At 35.8% G+C, this 15,764-nt stretch overlaps 1 protein-coding gene across 1 annotated transcript in view; it reads right to left on the minus strand.

Annotated features, from left to right (window-relative positions):
- Positions 1-3,905: 3,905 nt before the first annotated feature.
- The window catches only part of LOC149275864 (spermatogenesis-associated protein 17-like), a 152,404-nt gene continuing 140,545 nt past the window's right edge, over positions 3,906-15,764 (minus strand). The window contains exons 10-11 of the mRNA XM_089504220.1: positions 12,491-12,510; positions 3,906-4,134 (exon numbers count right to left, since the gene is read on the minus strand). Of these exons, the coding sequence (XP_089360346.1) occupies positions 3,906-4,134; positions 12,491-12,510 (249 nt within the window). The remainder of the gene's footprint in view (positions 4,135-12,490; positions 12,511-15,764) is intronic.

Consider the following 15,764-nt stretch of genomic DNA (forward strand, 5'->3'; position numbering starts at 1 on the left):
CCTCCCACCGTGATCTATCATGCGGACCCAGCCGGCGAAGACTCACAAAGCCTCAGCAAGGTGCTGAGACCAGCAACATATCATTAAACAAGGTTACCACTGTTAAATTTGTTTCCATGATCAAGGTGCTCGGTATCCATGCGGCTTCACGATGCCGTTTGCAGATCGTGTTTAACACATGCGCCATCAGTTAACGAATGCTTGATATTCAAATGTTTTAACACTTAAAGACTCTTGTGAATGTGCAGGAATTGGGGCAAAAAAAATAAAATCACATTTGTCCTTACATTTCAAGCTATTTTTTTTTTTTTTATTAACGTGAAAACATTTTTGTTGTAGCCGTTTGAATGTGGTTTTTTTTTGGCCCTGGTCTTGTGAGCTTACAATCATTGTTATTTATGGGCTGTTATTTATTACAGTTGGTTTGCACAACAACAATGAAGAAATGTGTTTATCATGTTACTTATCTCATACAGTTGACAAAGCAAATAAGACGGGGGATAAAAATGTTGAGAAGGAAGTCCATATTGTCTACTAAATGTATCTTTTATGAAACTGTACTGATTGATAGAGAAGATGTAGAATTTCTGCTGACCACCATAATTCTGATCCACCCCTCTAAACTGCATTGAGTTGCCTTTGTACATGATGTTCCTATTTCTAATTTAAATTATGGGTCTCTGTATTTCTGTGTCTTAGTCATTATTCGATTTCGGTTTCTTGTGAGGAGACAAACAGGGCTCTCAAATCAGGCTAAAATTTTAAATAATATTTAAAAAAATTGAATTTAATTCAATTAATAATACAAAGTACCGTACATCACACACGTTTCCCCCATTTATTTGTTGTATTTAGAGGATTGATGTTTTTAAGCTTGCTCTTATCTGTGATCATTATCCAAAGCACGAGAATTCTATCATTGCAGGGTTTTTATTAATGTGGTCCGCTTCATTTAAAGGTACTTTCTGCCTGTGTTTGTAGAACTTCAGATAATTGGAAAGAATGATTCACTAGTAGGGGATTATCTTGCTGAACAACAATGGCTGTCAGCATTACAAATCAAAGCTGGCACACGTGATGTATGATGCGGGATAACAGGCTAATTTCACTTAAGTGAATGTTAAAGCCTTGAGAATGGAGGAAATCTTTATTACAGCCCGGTGATTTATATATTTTATATATATATATATATATAATTAAAGGGTTTTTTTATATAATGACACTATAAAATAATATTTATAATATTTATAGTTTATAATCGTATCTGTTATTATTCTGCATACAATAAATCTTACTTTATTAATGTTTTAAAGTATTTGTAATACAACTCTTTTTATTAATGGCTGCTCCAATTATTTTATTATTTTATTATTAAAAGATAATGGCAGTTCTCCAGATGTTAGATACCTAAAAAAGGCACATTTTAGTAGTTTTTAAAAACTTTTATTAAATTGACTGTAGAACAACCTTCGTAAACGCTGATGTTTGCTGTCTGTGTCAACATAATTTCCATAAACAGAAGGGGTCAGCTCAGTTCTCACTATAAAAAAAAAAGACTAGAAAAAAAGTAGCATTTTCTTAATACTGAATAAAACCATATGCAATATATATATATATATATATATATAAATATATATATATATATACACAGCATATATAGTCATATATACATACATACATATATACTGTATATATACAGTATATATATATATATATATATAAACAGTATACATATATATATATATATATACAGTATATATAGTTATATATATATATATATATATATAATACATATATATATATACATGAACATTTTCATTAACTTTTTCACTTTTACAACTCTGGAAAACAGCACCTTGAATAGGGAGTATATGTAATGTAATTTCTTTTAAAAAGTGCATAAAACTATGTATTTTAATATTTTATTTTTTTTTAAATCTTGCCGGGACCATGTTTTGTGACTCAGAGAGGCAAATTGATTTATCTTCCAGATGGTGCCAATGTGGTAACAGATATATAAAGCAGATAAATGCACTCCAGGAACCCCATAAGCTGAAGTCACCGGTAGTATAGTTACTGTAACATATTGTATCATTATACCGGTGGGAGAATAAACTCAATGAAAGCTGTGTGGCACTCTAACTGAAATATGTTATTGCCTGCGGCACGCCTGCATCATGCCTGCATGAAAATGATGGTTATCCGTCACCGTCCTCTCATTATACAGAGCCTTATTCCCCTAATCAATGTATAGTTATTTCGTATCAGGTTTATTTGCTATATAAAATGTATTCTTTACATTCTTCATGTCTGCGTTATAATATAATACAGCAAAATATCACCATTAAATGGTAACACTCAGGAATGGCTGAAAATTCTACCGAGGTCAGAAGACTTTTGGGTCAATTCACCAAAGGTTGGATGATTGTGAGTTTTAATTCAAGGCAAGTTTGCAGAACAGGATAAATGTTCCACTTGCATATTCACATCTTGCATTTACGCTCGCCTCAGTCTATACTCAACTAGACATAGTGGCAGCGGCGTTGATGTGAGTTAAAATCAAAAGCAAATCTGGGATTTATGAACACAATAGGAGGCAAGGAAGCCACCATGTCTCTATTTTAAGCCCATGGAAAAGGGCCATCCCAAAAAATAATAAAAAAAAAAGGCAAAAAAAAATCCATTCTGTGCTGGATTGAAAAATGGCTGCAAGTAATAAAACTGGAACTATAGTATTTGTGGATATGTCAAGAGACAGTGGATTGCTACAGGAAGCTACCCTGGTTTTTTTCTAAATTCCCTTGCTGTGTGCCAACTCATCACCTCTTCTTATAGACTGTCAAAGAAGATTTTAACAAGAAAAACAGATATTTTGTTTGAAGAAGAGACCTCTAAGGCTCCAGTGGACTATGCTGCTAGTTAATCAAAGCTGTAAATATGTATCTTCCACTTTCACCACAAATTGGGTTATGGTGCGCAGTTTCTGCCCTCCTGTGTGAAGTAAGGTTATATTACGCTATTTTATGGGAAAGCTGCCGGCCAAAAGGGGAAGTTCAATGGAAAAAGCGTTAACCCCACTACCGTAGGTACGACATTGAGAAAAACTTAATTTGATCTAATTTTGTTCCAATAAACTTCCCTTAAGTGTAGACCTGGGGGCCGCCATTGTTGTCAGTCATGTGATATTCTGGATAACTTTCCCTGCTCAAACACCGCACTGAGCTGATTCTTTATGGCAATACTAGCGCATTTCTTCATGGACGTTCATTGTGTGTGGCTGGGAGGATTAAGACTGAGCCATTCTATTGTTTACCTACAGGTTTTACGATAAGGAGGCAAGGTTTTCTTTAGTAGACTTGGCTAAGATAACAGAACTAGAACACGTGCAAATGGCTACTATGCAGCTGCCTGAAAACGTTACAACAAACTGTGTATGGATTGACCACAGTATTTATTGTATACTCCAAAAAACTTCTTGAAAAGGCAGATTTTCTTTTTGGACCTTACTGGAATCATCATGGTTGTTACAGTTTGATAAACTGATTTACGTTGCTGTAACAAAGTTAGAAGGCAGCATTATCAGAGACTGTTGAGTAGTCTACATCTGTGAAATGTTCTGATATTAGAAACTTGTGTGACTTTCCCACGGGAGCTACGGTGGCATTGGCTTCCGTGAAATGACCAAGTGGGTCAAATACGGTAAAGCACAATACTGTCAGACTCAGGTGCTGCTCTATTGCCGTTTTAGAACTTTAGAACGCTAAAGCCGACGAGCAGCAAATATGCTGATCTCCTCGTGAGACTACTGCAATAAATCATAAAAGTTGCTAAATTACTTCTCATTGCCTAAGTTGAGTTGCAGACACTTTAGGCACATTGTGTGTACAAACAACCTCCACAGGCCCTCAGAGAGGATCCAGGAAAGCAGTGTCCTTGACATCTGAGATCAAGTGCTGCTTCTGGCGATGCACAAACACAGATGCAGCGTGTAGCTTTTCTTTTTTTAATTCTACCTTTACAGCAAAAGCTCTTTCTTGGTTGTATCTCGCAAATCCTGGCTGATAACCTAGTGTGCGTTCAGTCAATGGAACAAACACGTGGCCGTTAAGATCAAGAAAGCGCATTCGTCTACTTCTGAAAAACAGAAATATAAGGTCACAAGCAATTAAATGTTAATCATTGTTTTTAAATCATTGTATTTTGTTTTGGTCGTATTAAGAGTTGACATTAATTTGTCAGAACTCGCAATATCTCATAAAATTCCTCTTTTAAAGGTCTCTCCCTCATAAAGACTACTTGAAACAATCAACAACAATCAGCAACTTAACATGGGTTGGCGATAACCCATAACGGGGCTGAGAAAAGGAAGTTAAAATATGTTTCCCCATGATATTCGCATTAGGTAGGTTTTAATACAAATGATACAAAATGACTTATTTTTTTATTACTATTTTTATTACTTATTATTTTTTACTTAGAATTTTTGCTTAATATAATAATTAGACTTTTTGTATGAGCTCTCGCTCTGTTATATTAGCCCAGTTTAGTAGACAAACAACTGGACTCCTTATTATATTACCTTTATGTTAAACAATAGAATGGCTCAGACTTAATCACAGAGTTGGACACTCTGGGGCCGGCATTGGTGAAAACAAAAGTTCTCAGCAACCATACCGCAAAATATTGGGAGCATTATTATGAAATGCAAGTTTTTTCCTACCATAGAAAGCCACTTGGATTCTCACTTGTAGCTTGCTTTATCTCCATTGAGGGAGAAGAGCGGGTCACTAAACAGTACAGGAACCAGCAGTATTCATATACGTGCCAGATGCTTACTGTCAAGAAATGTAACATACAAATGTAATAAACCCACTTGTTCTTCAATGCTTAACTACATTAGTAATGTAATACAGCTCTGTATTTAATGCTTACATAAAAATACCAGTTTTTCCATGGATTCCCCCTTTAAATGAATCAAAGTGGAACAGCACCTTTAAAAACACACATGGAGTATCCCTACGAAGGTGTTAATAAAAGTTTATTAAATATCATTAAAAGTAATGGGTTGGGGGAGATATAGATTCTTTTGCATTACTGACTCCCACTATTATGTTAATTACACAATTCAGATAATGGTTTTTTGTGGGAGCACAACAGAAACTTAATTACAAAAATTTAATGGGCCGCTCTGTACGTTTTGATGGATTAAAATCTGGGTTTGGTCTTTAATTAACTGATTTAGGAAAAGATTTTCAATATTTAGAAACTACAAAGCATGGAACATCTGCTTCTTTGTGTCTTTATGGAAGACTCGTAATGTATATGTTTAAATAAATGTGATTTTTATACAACTTTTATATTTTTCTTGATACTGACCATTTAAGACGTTCTACCTACGTAGTATTTTGTAGTTCAATTCAGTGAGGCCAGTTGAATAAAATGAATGTTTTACTTATTTAACAAATGCAACAATGAAGCATAACCTATAAGGGTAAGGATCTCAGGATGGATGGGCAGGTTCTCAGGGTCAAATATTCTGGAGATAAGTCCATCACATTCTACTCTGACTTGACTACCTTGACTTGACTTCAGGTTTTGATTTCTCTCAGAACATCTTTACCCCCTGACAACTCATGGTTTTCATATGGACTGTTTTTAGTAGATTTGGTGAACAATTTGTGTTTAAATGGGGGAGGAAATATGTAAAGGAGAACAAGCTTGAACCAGGACTTTTTCTGTCTGTGACCTCCCCTTTGTTAGGATGTCTTTTTGGAGTATTGGAGTTCTTGGTCTAGCTATGTCAACTGGAGTGACTCAAGAAGTTTGGAGGTTGATACGAGTGCATCCATCTTAAAATGTTGTGAGTTTTAGCCAAGTGGAGATGAGTTGACTCCCCATAAAAATATTTAAATTAAAATTAATGTAAAAAATAATTGTATATATTTATGATTTATTATGGCATGAAAAGTATTTAAAGTTAAATTAATTATATATATATATATATATATGTAAAAAAAAGTAGAATCTTTATTTCTTATATTTTTTTCCCTTCTTTATTTCCTAACAGGTAATTTTGAAAAGAACCTGGAACTCGGAATTATAGAAGTACTTCTGTATGTCAGTTCTAATTTATCTAGATGCAAGCATTCATTCTGGCCTGAAGCTGCCTGTCTTCAAGAAAGTCCCGCTATGTCAGCTACATGTCCTTGAAGACATCAGGTAAGAAAAGAGCAACTGAACTACTTGAGTAAGTTGAATACAAAATAAAAAGCCCAATTCAACAGCAGTTTGTTCAGTTTGTTTGATGAAATCGTAAGCTTTAGACAGCACTCTGTGTTCCATAATTTATCGTGATTAAATAAATCTTAGTAGATACAACTCCATGTACACGCAATGCAGTTTTGCATTATGGGATTGTGTACATATAAATTATTTTATATATATTACATATAGGGATGTTTTTTAAATAATATTTTTCAGATGGGTTGAGATTTTAATAATCTTAAATTTCAACTAATAATATACAGTTCTGTATTAATGCATATAGGTTATTTATTTAAACTTGCGCAATATTCTATAATTTAACAATATTATTATTTACAGTTCAGAGGTTTTCAGGTGATATTTGAGTATAAGACTCAATCCAGAGCTGCATCCCCAATTCTGGACTTTACAAGTGTGTCAAGTTCCTGTGTAATACACCCTGAATGTTCCGACATCACACGCTAGCGCACCTTATGGCCCCTTATAGGACATTTGCCCTTTCTGCATCATCAGTAATATGCAATGTGTTATATTTCTTATAGGGGTTTATTGAGGTTTATTCATTAAAGTGGATATTTGGACGTGTATCCGAAACTGCTAAAATGTCATGGCAAGAAGATAGTGTTTCTGAATGAAACATGCTGCAGAACATCAGTTCTATAAGAGAATTCTATGTAGCAACACACTGATTTCATTAGCCAAGTCCATGTCCTCAGTTATTGTCATAAAACCTCACATTCTAGTACCCTGAACCAGTACTCTTAACTGAATCACCTGTATTTATACAGAAAAAAATCCTGAAATATGCATAATGTTCGCAAAGTCTGGAACATGAACTTACCTGGGAACCCTCTGGGTTTGCCTTGGAGTTGATTACTGGCCCTCGAGGGCAGATCATTATTCTCCAGGCGGAGGTGGTATCTGGCCCAGTCCACTTCCATTGTCTAGCCCCTTCCCGCTCGACCTGGCTGTGCCCTCCCCCAGCTCACAAATGGAACCAGTAGGAGAGAACTCCAGGTGAGCCATGTTGAGAACTTCTCATGTATGCATAGACACTTTTCAGGAATTATTGCTGGCCAGATGGTCCTTATGTATCATGCTCTGTAACATTACAATATTTAGCATGTTAAAATAAAAATGTGTGGTTATACGAAACATTTGTTGGGATAGCCTCATCATCTCTAGCTCCAATAGTTAAATACTGAATACAAACTGTATATTATAATCATGTCTTGTATTTTTTATGGAAAAAAAGGTGTATTTGTCAGCAGAATTATGCAGAATCCTAAATAGGTTTTTTTTCTTCTGTATAACAATATCAAAGAGACGCTTTTGTGCATAAAACTGTGAAACCTTCCTAAATACTACTGTCAATAATCTTAATGGGTTCTTCCTATATACATGTACCTTCCAGACCTTAGAAGTGACCTTGTTGATACTAACATGGATCATAATGATTTGACAGAGCCACTTACTGTGGATTCTGATTGCCTTCCTCGCCTCCAGGAATAGGCACAATGGCTGGTGTCGTCCAAAGGGTTAAACGGACTCTCCCATCCAATAATTTTCTCATTCCATTTCCCACCCTTCAGCTCCTTGACAAAATGTTAATCTAATTGTGATACTATCACTTTGATGACAATATGACAAGACAGACAAATTTGATTTTATTCTCTACAGAGCAAAGCATATGCTGTTTGGGAGGGTTTGACAGCAAGAAGGACATAAAACAAATGGAGCTTCATGAATATACAATTTTAATTGTACACAATAGTGACATACAAACTTTAGAGAATAGGTGAGTGAGACGTAGTCTTTACTATGCAGAAGAAAAAAAAAAAATATATATATTTATATACAGAGATGGAGAAATACCACAAGGGACTACTGCAGTTTGCGTTAAAAAGATGCTGTGGATGATATTATTTTTTATATTAAGATGAATTATGAATGTTGGCTTGTAAAACAGATTTTATTCTTGAAAGACTAATATTTGTTTTTATTATAAATACGCATACAATGTTTTGCTGTTACCGTTGTTCACATCAGGAAATGTGGGGAGTCTCAGGGCTCCAATTTCAGGGTCCCAAGGTGAAGGGGCAAAATCTTAGGGTCTGGAGCTGACTAATTCATACTCTACATTTATCCGATGAGAGTATCTAAGACTCCTAATTAGTGCTTTCGCTGCCAGGATTTCATGGTTGATATCCTTGTTTGAACGCAGGTGACTCAATTAAGTGCATAGCTACATAATGAGAAGTCAAGGTTTCCATGAGGACAGGTATGATATTTGCTTCATTTGGTCACTACATAGAATCTGCATGGTGGGCCGTTAAAGGGTTTAGAGTTCCCAGGTATAGATACCCAACAGGGACCAAGTTTACACATTTCCGCTAAAGGTATCTCTGCAAATGAAGTCAGATGTTGGAACAACACAAAAAAAAACATACTTTAGGGATTTTCCCTAAAACTTTACATTGCCGATTGTGTACAGTACTGGAACCAAGCATATTTTGGAGCTAGTCCAATGAAAATTCCAAAGTGAGGACGGTCAGAAATGAAGCGAAACAGCATATATATGAAATCCTGAATACGTAGGAAATGACGGTAGAAGAGAGACGCAGGTCATGGGAGGAATGAAGAGGGCAGTTAAGGGTAATTTGGATACAAGCATAGGGGGTGCAGAGTTGTTAACTGGTCTATAGGTCAGAAGTTTAAATTTGATCTTGATTAGTCTAGCCACAGTGTTGACGATGGATTGGAGAGGTGAAAGATGGTAGAGGGAGAGACGGTCCATACAGGATATCACATGGAAGTGGATTAGTATTTTGGTTGCTCCTTATGGGAGGAATGGGCGAGTTGGGGAGATGTTTCCTAGGTGAAGGTGCTGGGATTTGGTGAGGGACTGGACGTAAGGCATGAAGGAGAGAGCAGAGTATTACTAGTTTAATGTAATATAGTAATATAAGTAGGCGCAGTGTAACAAAGAATAAATTAGATTACTCGAAGCAAAGATGCAACTACAATATGTGTGGCTTCTCTTTACTAAGGACAATTTGAAGGTTAAGAGCTCCGCGTAAATGGGACACGCTCATTTCCATGGGAAGCAAAACTTGGGTCAGCCTCGGAAACATTACCATTAATTGAATGGATTCTGTATTTTTCAGAGAAAAAAACACCCCGTGTAGAAAATAAATGACTGCATTTGCTTCTTTCAAAGCTCAAGGAATTTAAGATCATAATATAATGCATTGAGACCTCTGTAAAAGCTCTGGGTATGGAATACTTTTGTTGAACAGTCTGCCATAAGGATTAATAGGAAGCCATTAAAGAAGAGCTAAAAAAAAAATAAAAAAATAAAAATAGTCATTTATGGCGCTGTATAATTACTATGTCACTTAATACGTTAACACATTATTATACATGTTTCTACCGCACATTAAGAAATGCATTTTCTACAACTGTATATGTCACCTACGGTTTTATGTGACCGTTTGCATTTAGAAAAACAATTATTTTCTCTAAAGGTTTGTCTTGAGAAAAATTAGAAAACAGATAAACAGAAGGTCAGCCTCTTATTGTTTTCTTCCCCCTTTTTTCACATAATATCCCTTGCAAATAACACTATAGAAATAATTGTAACATTTAGTTCCCTCGTTGACAAAGAAACTTGTCACGCTCGGTAATGTGGGTCACCTTAACACTGAAGTAGTTAACATTCACAAAATGAGTAAAAAAGACTTTTTTGGGGGATAATAAAAAACGAAATAGCATTTGGTTTAAACAAAAAGGAAAAGTTTAAAAAGCTGCAAAGGGACCATCAGAATTCAATTCACAGAAAAATAGTTTCATGTACCAAACGCAAGGCTGTGCTGACCCTATTTTACCTACTCACGGGTGTTTAATGAATATGCTCTCTCTCCCGTATATATATATATATATCTATATATATATATAATACTGTATATATTATCTCTCCCTCTAAATAAATGTCGTAGCTTTGGCAAGGCATGCATCAAAACTGCATAAAATAATCATTCAAAAAAATAAATATATATAAAATGAAAAATAAATGCTGTAATTAAGTCTACCGATGCTCGATGGTGTGGGTCACTGCTACTCGAGAGACATAGATTTAATGTGTGGCAACTGGATATATACAGACCTGGAAACTCTCCGGGTCAAGACCCCATTCTTCCGGGTCGCAGGAGCGGGGTCTTGACACGCCCCACTCCCCGCCCATTTTTTCTTTAAATGGGGGGTGTTTCCATTAACGCCCATTAACGTCAGTGGGAATGCCCCTGACATCAGCAGAAACTCCAGCAGGACCCCTGGTAGCCGGAGCCCAGAAGTTCCCAGGTATGGATATATATATATATATATATATATATATATATATATATATATATACATATATATACGGCCCGACACTGGAAGAATTGAAAACTGTAGAGCTCCTGTCAGCATGTTCGTGATTTAGTGGCCGCTGGCCTTAAAGTGCCAGGGCAGTTCTTTCTTCCAGTCTGGCATTGCATTACAGCCATTCCATTTCTCTATAAGTATAAAAGAACTCCTGTGGTCAAAAAAGTCATTTTGCAAACTGGGATCAGGGAGCCTTCTTTTTATGATCCTTTTTTTCTTTAGAATGATAACAATTTGGGCAACTATCTTGTTTTTTGACAAAGAAGAATAGAGCCTACTCTCTTCTGAATTATACTTATTTCCATTTATATTATTACATCGAATTATTTATATATCGATAACATGGAAAGAGATTGTAAGCTCTGTGCCTTAGGATGCATACCATAACATGCCCAGTCCGCGCTGCTGTTAAAAGCAGTTTAGTGTGTAGGTCTCAAGCTGAGTTAAACCCTTGTGAAATTGTGTAAGTACGAGATTATTGTCAAGAAAAACCAGACAAGAGAAAAAAAATAGGAAGCGGCATAAACAAAAGTCCAATTTTTTTCCCACAAACGTCTACAGTTTAACATTTCACCTGTGGCGGTACTTATCAAAAGGATCCTTAAGAACCCTTAAGAGAGTAAGATAATACTATCGAAATCTAATAAAAAGTGACACGGCATATCAGAAAACGTGATTTTCTGCCAAAGCAGCTGGTGAGCTACGTCGTATGACACGGTTTAAAAAGAGAACATTCTTGCCCTGTCTCTAACCATTGTATCTAAAGGGTGAACTGCCACATACAGGATACGTGTTAGGAAGAAATGACCCTATGTGTAGCTGACATGATGTCCACTTACATACAGAAACATGTCACCTTATTTCGGTTGTCATAAAACCTGAGGCTACTTTTAAGTTGTTTTTGTCTCTGCCTCTTTCTGTCTCAATATTTATTTTGTCTTCTGGTTGTCACAAAAGGCAACGTTGAGCCGTGTCTTAGGAAATATTAAGCGAGCCAACAAGATTCTGCTTGACTCGGGTTATTAAAAGAGAATTTTAAATAGGTCCCAGTTAATACGTACAATAAAAATAATAATTAAGGAGAAATGTTAGAACAAGAGGCCATAGTCTACAACTGGAGAGGTTTCGATGTAATGTAAGGAAGTTTTACCTTACTGAGAGGATGGTGGATAAATGGAACACTATCCCATCAGATGTGGTGGACGCTGATACAGAAAGGGAATTTAAACATGCATGGCACAGGCATTTGACTCCTGAAGACAAGACCAACGACTGATTGAGGTCTGAAGACTCTACATAAGGAATACTTGGACTAGATGGGCCAAATGATTTCAAAAGTAGGGGCTCTCTTTCTCTCTGGACAATGTGGTTTTATCTTCCCTTCTTCTTTCTGCTTGGCGGAAGCCAGGGCTGTGCATCGGTGGATGATTTCACGGAGGAGATCCAAGTCGGGGAAAAAATTCATTTGACTTTGCAAACTGGAGCTTTTATTCACTTGAGTATGAGGACAAGAGACAGTCTTTTATTGGGGGGAGGGTTGTTTTATTTTGGTTTGGGGTTTCTTCTGTTCCTGGTAAGGGCAGCTACTGTAGGTTTTCATTTTTCTTTCTTCTGTTCTTGGCAGAACCAATACAAAACGTAAAAAAAAATTTTTTATAAACAGTTTTAGTTTTTTATTTTCCTATAGATATATATTTTTCTTATTGAAATACTGAAAGTTGAATTCACTAAATTTCATTTTCTGCTGTTGCTCTACATATTATTGCGCCTTTTAGGGCAGTAGAACACCGTGATACACTCTTACCCATCAAACATCTGGCATTCCTAGAAAAGACGAACATCGGGGGAAGAAAAAAAAAAAAAAAAGAGAGAGATTTTAATGCCAAAAGTGGTACTGTACGGCCAAAAAAGGACACTTGGGAGATATCACAAATGTTTTCCGTGAATTCCTGTAGAACACTTATGGATCCTCCAGGTAGAGACAGAAAAACTCTCATCTGAAAATTTGATTTGCAAACAAACAAAATATTCAAATACAAAAAATAAATCTTAAATTTTAAAGATATGTTGCAGTTTAATCTCCTTTTTTCAGTTGTTTTCAGTTATCGTTATAGCTATATGCAATGTTTTCCTTTTAAAAAAGCAAGAAAAACAAAACCACTACACTCCCTAATTATTTTTTTGTCCTAAGCAATCCTAATTATATTATTTTAATTTAATAACTTTTTAAAAATAAATTTTATATTCTTCATTAACATGTGCTCTTATAAGTTCATTTTGTGCTCTATGTGAACAAGACAAGTGGATATGTGAAGGGATAAAGCATTGTGTTACTTAAACGCCGGTTCCTATCTTTAGTAAGATGATGAAATCTATTCTCATTTAATTTGCAGAGTGCTCTGTCATTAATGTGTCACTGAGAACTTGACACCACTGCAGCAGAGCTGCTTTCAATTCCTGTTTGCAGGCAGAATAGCTTTAAACAGGACAGAAGCCTAGTTTTTATTTCTGTATATATATATATATATATATATATATATTATTTTTTTTCCATTTTTCCAGCAAAATATATGTCTTTTAAATAAACGATAATGTGTATATGTATGGGTTGCCCTCTTCCCCCGTCCCTTTCCTTAGGTTTACTCTTTTTGAGTACATTAATTCTAATTCTTAGAAAATAGAACTAAAATAAAAGATATCCTGTGCTTCTCCTCTGTGATCCAACAATTCATGCCACTGATTGGCTGGAGTGTCCCTTTAAGAAGACAGGACACATAACTACATTTTATTGTATTTTGGTCAATCACAACAGCACTTATATGACTGTTTAAAAAAGTCTTCATGTTTAAGAAGGTCAGGGGTGATTTTATCCAAAGGACTTTATAAATCAGTGGTGGGCCAAAAATTTTGATTATGGACCCCATCTTTTTTCTTTTTTTTTTACCACTGTTAACTTAATTCATCAAATCATCAATGAAAAATAAAATATGATTCCTTTTTACCTACCTCAGGGACTCAAAGGGTTAAATCCATCTAGGATCTAAGATCCCTCGTCTATCCGTTTCCAATATACATGGGAATTTGCATTTGATGTAAGGATAGATGATACCACTTCCTACCTATTCCACCGAGACATCACAAGATTCAGAATAAAAATAAATAAATAAATAAAAATAAAAAAACCCAACACAATAATTTCCTTCCTTATTAATTGCATAATTGCTTTTTCACATAAGGTAATTTGAGCTCTTGGGATTTTAGAGAATCACTTACTATGAGCAAACAGAATATTTTAACCCATTCAACCAAATTCCTCTCACTAATTGCCATTAGAAATCCAGTATTCCTGCGCTCGGGGACATCACCTTCGGTTTTAAAGCGTTTAGTCAATTAGGGAATACTGAGCACATGCATTTACTTCCATTATGGATTTTTTCCTCTCTTTCCTCTCAAAGCATTTGTCAATTACTTTCAATTTAGAATCCATTTCTAAAAACATCAGAATGACAGGTGACAATGAAGTGCGAGAAATCTCTTCTAGAATCTAGACAAATGGAACGTCAAATGGGGAAAATTGCATTGTCTGCACTTAATGAAATCTACAGTATAAATTAATTGATGAAAGGGTAATGTAATTCCCATACATAAAAATGAAATAAGGGCATATGTAGTAAAAAAGTAAAAAACAGATAGTGAAAGTTGTAATAAACACAATTCCTTGAGAGTCTAAGTGATATATTTTAAATATACTAAAGCACTATATATACTAAAGCAGTTATATATACAATGAGTGTGTTGTGGGTACAAAAATTTAAATAAAATGCACTAAACTGCATTTGCTACAATATATAGATAAATGATTTTGTGTCTATGAAGCTGTGTGCAAAACACTCTAAAATAAGAAAAAATGAATCAGTAATTTCAAATAGAATTAAAGATGTAACCTTTATTGCAATATTTCACACTACCCTATATCATAGCCCACCTTACATGTTTCAGGCGTCCAAACTGGGACACCTGTGATTGGGACGTGGCAGGACCCAGGAGGGGGTATAGTCTGACCTGAGAGGAGGCATGATACCCACATAGCCACCTTACAGTCCTCAGCTCCAGAATGTCACGCGGTGGCCATGTGGGAATGCAATGGAAGTTCCCCAGGTCAGCCGGGGAAGATAAGGAGATGGTTTGCAGGACAATATCCAAAAAGCCAGACTGTCCCATTAAAATTAGGACACTTGTAATGTACGCTACATACTTTGCACATATTACCAAACTAATATATGTATCTATATATAGTACAGAGATCAGTATAACTGGTTCATAGCCACTTTGGACTTTCAACTAAAAGTATACGGCTGATGTCTTCAGCAAAAGGGCATTTTCAGGCAATTTCAAGGAAATATTGATACAAAAAACTTCCTGATCCTTTGTGTGATAACTTGCATGTTTGGACTCTGCTACATTAGGAAAAACTTTCTTTAATTTAAATGCCCTGTCCAACGTTAGACCAAGGATGCTATGGATGCACATCATGCTAAAGCCAATCATGGTGGCACTGGCGTAACTACACTGGTCCTCTAGGGGGCCTGGTGCGACCCCTTGTTCCTGTCTCCTCGTACTGGTTCATAATAGTTTAGAAAGAGCCCTTCCGACATGGACCGCACCAGTCCAGATTGGAAGTGCCCTTTGGCTAGGTTTCCACTTGGTTTTTATTTGCTAAAAACGCCAATTCAGCCACACAGAGTTTTTTTAGTGAAAAAACGCTGCGTCCAGATGTTAGCTGTTCTTCAATAGTAAATCGCACAATGCCATATCCACTTGGCGTTTTTCTGTTTGGCGTTTTTTCAGTCCTCTTTGGCGTTTTTCAGCTTTTTTGGGCTCTGTGGCAGTTTTTCAGAATCGCAGCATGTTGACGCTCTGGCGTTTTTTTCAAGGAAATCTTGGCGTTTTTTTCCAATAGAAGTCAATGGGAGAGAAAAAACGCCATGAAAAAGCCATGTGGGTTTATTGCCTTGGCGTTTTTTATGGCGTTTTTTTCCACAGTTACAATGCAGAGGATGGACCCAGTATCTGTGTGT

Source organism: Sceloporus occidentalis, unplaced genomic scaffold (assembly GCF_023333645.1).
Source record: "Sceloporus occidentalis isolate IW3139 unplaced genomic scaffold, rSceOcc1.0.p SCAF_261, whole genome shotgun sequence".
Classification (NCBI taxonomy): Eukaryota; Metazoa; Chordata; class Lepidosauria; order Squamata; family Phrynosomatidae; genus Sceloporus; species Sceloporus occidentalis.